The 7,816-nt window shown below is 32.2% G+C and overlaps 1 protein-coding gene across 1 annotated transcript; it reads left to right on the top strand.

Moving 5' to 3' along the window:
• The first annotated feature begins 3,714 nt into the window (after nt 1-3,714).
• On the top strand, nt 3,715-4,413 carry LOC145000041 (uncharacterized). Its single transcript, XM_078959188.1, has 3 exons — nt 3,715-3,774; nt 3,846-4,103; nt 4,206-4,413. The coding sequence occupies exons 2-3, from the start codon at nt 3,849-3,851 to the stop codon at nt 4,332-4,334; spliced, it is 384 nt and encodes a 127-aa protein (XP_078815314.1). The 5' UTR covers nt 3,715-3,774; nt 3,846-3,848; the 3' UTR covers nt 4,335-4,413.
• The last annotated feature ends 3,403 nt before the right edge of the window (nt 4,414-7,816 follow it).

The following is a 7,816-nucleotide window of genomic DNA, read 5'->3' on the forward strand; positions in this document are numbered from 1 at the left end:
ATACTAGGAGTTTAATAAGCAAAAGATATCAATTGCAATTTCTATGGACTAACTTGAAATTTTTAATTACTTAAGGGAGTGAAGTATATATTGTACAATAATAATAATAATAAGAATAATAAATAATCAGCCAACATATTTTTTGGATATCCCGCCATGGAAATTTTATAGCCCGCCACAAATTTTGAGATACAGTCAAAACCCCACAATACATTTTCACTCCTTAATTACCCCTCCCATTCTAATTCACCACAGCAACCGACGATTTGACCACCATACTGTTACATCAAACCCTTCTCTTGTGATTTAACCGACGACTCTACCTCATCGTCCCGACTACCACTCCGATTGCTCACACCCTTATCCTTTTCTGGATTTTCGTTATCCCCTACCCCATCTCAATCGATCGCCAAAATCATTGCTAGGGTACTCGTTTAGATGACTCCACATCTTTATTGGTTCTCTGTTTGCCACTGATAAACGTTTTCTACTGTTGCAATTTGTAAGTTTTATAATTTGGTTTTTGATTTGATTTTATTTCGTTTAATTATTATACCTTTGATGAAATGGGTTATCGACTTTTGACAATTTTACTATAGAGGTGTATTTAAGGTTTTTCATTACAGAATAATTGCTGCAAAATTGAACCTGTAGTTGCTGTTAGTCATATTTGCAAAACAATCAAGTATCGTTGCTCAATATATCATTGGTAATAAACAGTTATTACAACCCATATATCTAGTAAACTGTTTTTACAGCAAAAAATTATGACCATATTGCCACTGCAGTATTTTTATAATAAAAAATTTAATTTTTACAGTTGTGGTTAATATCGGAACCTGCAAACTGTTTTTATTCCAAAAAATTATGGAATTTCACAATTTTGGACCATATTGCCCCTGCAGTGTTTTTATAATAAAAAAAATTAATTTTTACAGTTTTGGTTAATACCGGATCGTCCTGGAAACTGTTTTTACAGCAAAAAATTATGACCATATTGCCCCTACAGTATTTTTATAATAAAAAAATTTAATTTTTACAGTTTTGGTTAATACCGGAACCTGCAAACTGTTTTTATTGCAAAATATTATGGAATTTCACAATTTTGGACCATATTGCCCCTGCAGTGTTTTTATAAAAAAAAAATTTAATTTTTTACAGTTTTGGTTAATACCGGATCCTGGAAACTATTTTTACAGCAAAAAATTATGACCATATTGCCCCTGTAGTATTTTTATAATAAAAAAATTTAATTTTTACAGTTTTGGTTAATACTGGAACGTGCAATATGTTTTTATTGCAAAATATTATGGGATTTCACAATTTTGGACCATATTGCACCTGCAGTGTGCTTGTTGCACACCAATTGTTTGATGAAAAGCCTAAATCAAAAATTTATATTAAATATCATTGTATGGTATCTTATTCCTTAATGACATACTAATATACCTTGTATGTTATTTTTCATGTTTAATTAAGCATTATGGAAGGAGAAAACACATTGATTGAAGATGTACCTATATTGGAAATGGAGGAGGAGGACCAATATGATGGATCTGATCTAGATGATTCAGAACATGAAGACAAATCTGATTACACTTCCAGTGATTCCGATAGCAACAGTGATTCCGATAGCAACACAGAGACTACAAATAAAACAAGGAAGAGGGGATTGACTCGATTGCCAAAGTTACGGACCGAACATACAAATTCTGGTGGAAGAAAAAAACGTGTAAAGTTTGATGAATTTGGAAGGTTTGCAGGGAAGTATAGATCACAACTACCTAGTTATCTGGGAGACCTAGTACGGGAAAGGGTAGGAGTTAGTGTTTTCAACTGGAAGAAGGTAACAAAAGAAGTCAAGGAAAAACTATGGGAAGAGATAACGGTAAATAATGTTTTTTTTTATATGTAGCCCATATGTTATTGTTTTTCTCCATTGCAATTTCATTCATGATTCAACGCCTAACATATTAGTGATTCGTATTTTAGCGTTTTTATGAAATTGAAGATAGTCGAAGAAAATATATAATGAATCGGCTTGGTATCCTTCTACGGAATTTTAGAAGAAAATTGTACGCAAAGTACATAAAGCCCAACTTAGGGAATACCACCAAGCTTAAAAGAATTCCTAAACGGTATCGTACAATAATCCTTAGCCAAGATCATTGGGACAAGTTCGTTGAACACACACAGTCTGAACAATTCAAGGTTAAATTCCTTTTTTTTCATTATCACTTTTATTTTATAGTTTCTTAAAATAAAAAATACTTATAAGATCCGTGAATTTATTTTTTGGAAGGATATGTCGACAAAGACGATAGAAGCGCGTTCTAAGTCGAATTATAATCACCGGATGGGACGGGGAGGATATACGGGTTTAAGAGAGAAGTTGGTAAGTTCTATATTTTACTCAATTATGTATGTCTCATGTGTTTGTTAGTTAAAATTGTGAAAGTGGAACTACCAATTAGAGCATTATACTTTCAAGTTTTGAAGTACATTCTTTACTAAAAACTGAATTTAATATGCCACCACTGTTGGAGTAATTAAAAACTGGGATAATTTTAATGCCAGGGGTATTTTGGGAAAAGTTTCATTATTTTAAGTCTTGCTATTTGTTTAAGTTTTGTTTTTCCATTGGATGTATTTAACTATGTTTCTTTCATGTTTAGTATAAATAGGAGTAATATATATATATATATATATATATATATATATATATATATCGTGACTTTTACGAGTTGACAACTATGATTACTAGGTAAATAATAAAGTACTTGCCAAAGATGAAATACCACCCCGGTCATTAATGTGGTGTAAAGGACGTGAAAACAAAGCAGGCGAAATAGAAGATGCTAATGTAAAACTCATGGCAGAAAAACTAGTAAGTTATTGAAACTTTCTCCTTGGTTATTTGATTACTATAACAAATGTGACTTGTTAAATAAATATTGACGATGTTATTTTGATATCTTTTTGTGTACAGGTGGAACATGAAAAACAAATTAAAGATGGAGATGTGAAGCTTGATCCTGGGATAGATGCCATGTCATTAGTCTTTGGCAAGGATAATGGTGGATTCTTAAAAGGGGTTGGCACAGGTGTGACTGCTAGTAGATATTTCAATATTCCTAGAACCAAAGGATCTTCAAAAGAACAAATTGCGGACCTAAAGTTTGAACTACAGAATGAGAGACTTGAGCTCCAGAAAAAAGATGAAGAACTTAAAGCGTTGTCAACAAAGGTGAGAGAACAAGATAAAACACTAAAGCTAGTTTTAGCTCATCTTGAATCACAAGGAACAATGATACCAAATCTAACATCTCATCCGAATCAGTCTCCAACACAAGTAAGTGAATTGTTATTGTTTTTGCAAAATGCATTTATTTCATAAATTGACCCTTTTCCTTCAATTTTGTAGGTCTTTTCAGTGGACAAGAATGTTGAATCTCATGGTACTCCTGTTACTAATACTATCATAGAGAAAACACCTATCACAGATAAAGCATTGACAAATGAACCAGTTACACGAGTAAGTAATTGTTTGATAAGTTCATTGATTTTAATATTTTTTGTAGTACTTTGTAAGTAATTATTTGAAAAATTCATTGATTTTAATATTTTTTGTAGTATTTTCTGATTTCCATATATTATTGAATTATTGTTTTCTAGGTAATAACAAAAACCGGCAAAATAATTGTTGAATCTAAGAGTGTGACTACAAATTCACATCCAAAAACAAAAGATACTCATTCACCAAAACTCCCACAGGTATGTATTTTAAAATGAAAATATAAATATGTGTTTATTCTTTTTTATCTAAATATGTGCAATCATTGTAGACAATGAAGACGACGAAGTGCATTCTACAATATCCAGATAATAGAAGCAACGTTGCTTATGGTACAGTTTACATTTCTTCAGAAAGACAAGCCATTCATGGAGTTCCACTTCAAGACGACTGCTATAAAGTATCAATTGATGAAGTGATAAAGGGAGCTGCATTTTTACCATATCAAAACGGTGATATCAAAACAGTTGAGGAGGCACATAAAACTTTTGTTGCATGGCCCAAATACCTTGTCAAATGTGACAAAAAGGTTTGTTTCTTCTATTAACTACATTATGCATTAAACTTTTTTCTTTTGGAAATTAGTTTTTTAAATTATTAGTTATTCAAGTTTGGTTCAATGTTGCTACAGATACCACGAATGAGATCAACTCAAGATGATGAATGTAAAAGCTCCAAGAAGCAAAAAAAAAGTTTTATAACAAGAGAGAGCCTTGGCAAGCATACAAGGAGCACTTTCAACAAGACTAAACAAATCTAGTTTTTGGTTTATGCCTTTTTTCCTTTCTTTAGCATATTTAAGTAAACTTGTTTTGATTACAAGAATTTTTACCTTTTAACTAGGGAAATTATATATGAGAATTTTCATTTGAATTATTATTAATATTGATCTTTTTTTTATCGTTTCGCATTGTCCATTTATGGTTACATTTATTTAACATTGTTTTTTATTCCATGTGTCTGTAATTATTTTACCATCATGTTTTATTATATTTTATCACTAAAATGTATACAATTGTTACTTTACAAAAAAAATGTGTCGTGTGACTAAAGGGTTAACAATAGTCATGATAGAAACTCAATATGTGTCCACAAGTGTTTTATAGTCACTTTTAATTAAACATGTGTGACTAAAAGTAAAAGAAATACAACATTGAAAATTTTTGTGTCTCGGAAAAGATACACATGTCACTCTATTTAATAATCATGTGACTATAAGTAATATCACAATAGGGTAAATGTAGTCATGGTAAATGAATTTGAGTGTCGATACAACACTAATGGTTACGATTGTCTTGATTCACGATATCTAAATTATGATCAATAGCCACACTGAAAACTATAGGTGTGTCTAAAGGATAACAAATGTTATGGTTATGAAAAAATTGTGTGGCTAAACACTAAACAATAAGGACAATAAACATTAGTTGTGTATCTACAATGATTTTATAGTCATGCTTCAATTTAGTATACATGACTAAAAACTAAATAGTATTGTCAATGTAGATATATGTGTGTCAAAATCTTAACATATGTCACTTATTTCTACATTCATGTGGCTGTATGTTCTATAATAGTCATAGTTATAAAAACATTATGTAACTATACGACATTTGCAACTATGGTTTAAGTATGTATATGTGACTATAATAAAAACAATCGTCACACTCTGAAAATTTTTAATGTCTAAATGATAAAACCGGTCATACTTCAAACAAATTGTTATGTTCATAAGATGAATATTAGCCACTGTTATATATACTTTTGTGTCTATAAATCAATTACAGTCATGTTTAATTGATTTTCTATGTAGAAAAGATATAAAATAGCCACACTACAACTTTTTATATGTTTGAATCATAGCAATGGTCATGATAAATTATACATATGTGGCTGAAAGTTATTAGATGAACATAGTTAAAAAATAGTATGTGTCTTTAAAATACTTTTGGTCATTGAAATTATAAATTTATGTGACCATTTTGGGAACATGGTCATGATTTATTTTATTATGAGCGTGTCTAAAAGATTGTTAATAGTCATATTTTTTTTTTGTGTGTGACAAATTATTAGCAAAACGTCATAGTGCAAATAAATTCATATTGCCATTTGTTGAATATGGTCATGTTTCGCTTAATTTTGTGTCTCTAAATGATAGTCAATAGTCATAATGAACATTATTTTGTGTGACGAATTATTATCAATACGCCACAGTGAAAAAAAACTTCATGTGACCATTCCATGAAAGATCGTCACTAAAATAACTAGAAGGTGTGTCTATAAAGGGTTTATAGTCACAATATTGGATAAAATGATAGATTACAACAACAAAAAACTTCACCCTATAGCAACACTTTTATGCTATGGTCATAGTTTTTCATATGATATAGCCACTAAACTTAAAAGTGGTCGTATGGTGTCTAAAATGGCACGGCCTTCGGTGACACTTTCAATGAAAAAAAAAAGTGTGACTATAGGCATATGGTCACAATTTTTTGGTGTGACCATAACTCATTTTTGTACTAGTGTCATAACATCATCCTATATATCAGGATATTGACCTAACAGGTCACTAACATAACATCATCTTATATACCAGGATACCGACCTAACAGGTCACCTCACAATTCAATAACTTCCCAAATTACCAAAATACCCTCGGAAGTCAAACCAGTCAATCCTTGGTCAAAGTCAAAGTCAATGGTCAAGGTCAACAGTCCAAGTTGACCTAACTCGTCGAGTGTAACTTATAGATTCGTTGAGTTCCTTCAGAACTCAAAAAGTTGCGAAATCCACAGTCAACTCACCAAGTTATTAAGTAACCCGTCGAGTCCATGCATTATCCAGATTATCAGGAAAAACCCCAACCAACTCGTTGAGTCATGTCGTTAACTCGATGAGTTCATGCTGAATCTAGAAAGCGGGAAACCCTCAACCAGCTCGTCGAGTTCCTTCAGTCTTTTACACATTCAGACACTTTAAGCAAAACCAAGGCTCTAAACTATAGATCTAGGCTCCTACGGTGTTGTTATCACGTAAAGTTGCTAACTTTACGTGCATGCAAGGCTTCAAGAAGCTAAAACACTCAAAACTAGCCTTAGGAAGAGGTTTAGGACATGGAAAAGGGCTAGGGCTAGATAAAGTCGAGAACTTTATGTTCATGAGGACCTAGAGGAGTCCAGATCTGAGACCATGTTCTCATGACAAGCTCAAACCCGAGAGTGACCCCTTTTGCACAAAAAATGCTGATATAGTATCATAAGAAGAGATCTAAGAAATAGAAAGCCAAGGTAAAGACTTTTTACCTTCAACTAGATGCCAACACGATGTAGATATTAGATCTACAAGCTTCTTCTCGTTCCAAGCCTCTTCAAGAAATACACCAAACACACACTTTTAGCCTCACACACACACACTCAAAATAGGGTTAGATTGATTAGGGTTTGCTTCTGGATGTGAAAAAGTGTCAAGGGTCTGTTGGATTAGTGTCTAAGTTCATAACTATTTTGGTTTGTACTTGACCCGATGGTGCATGGTCCTTTTGGGTTGCCTTCACCAAAGCAACTTGATAGGATGAATTATAGAGAGAGAGGATTAATTATGATTTATTAATATATTATGAGAATAATATGTTAAAGGAGAAATCATATTGGTTAATTAATTTTAGTCAATAATTAATTAAGAATTAATTTTGTGGCTAAAAGACATTAACTAAACTTAAGGGACTAGAAGTATCAATTCTATGATAGTTGAATATTGGGCTAATGGACTCGATATTAGAGGGGTGGACGAATTCTATGGGGAAACCCATTAGAAATCGTCCTAGGCCTCTAAGGAGGGAATCCATGGGTTGCTTCGGGCCTAAGTAGTCAAATTAGGGTTTCCTTGTTAGATAACCCTAATAGCCTCACTATTTAAGAATCCCTAGAGCACCAAAAACGTGGACAAGAGTTTCCTTAGGGTTTCCACATGTTTTTGGGTGCCTCCTCTCTTATCATTCTTCATCCTCTTGCTCTTGGTGTTTGTGAGCCATTAGAGAAGTGACACTTGTAACTCTAAGCTTTCTAAAGCCATTACAAGGAGGATTTGAGTTGTTATTACTGTATAACAACAAAAGGTATGTATTCTAATCTTCTTGGTGAATTTCTAAAATAGTATGACTCATTAGGGTTTTATTATGTGTTCATAATGTTGTGTAACTAATAGTGAAAACATAGATCTAATTGCTAGGGTTGCACGCAC

Source organism: Lactuca saligna, chromosome 6 (genome assembly GCF_052625555.1).
Source record: "Lactuca saligna cultivar CGN05327 chromosome 6, ASM5262555v1, whole genome shotgun sequence".
Classification (NCBI taxonomy): Eukaryota; Viridiplantae; Streptophyta; class Magnoliopsida; order Asterales; family Asteraceae; genus Lactuca; species Lactuca saligna.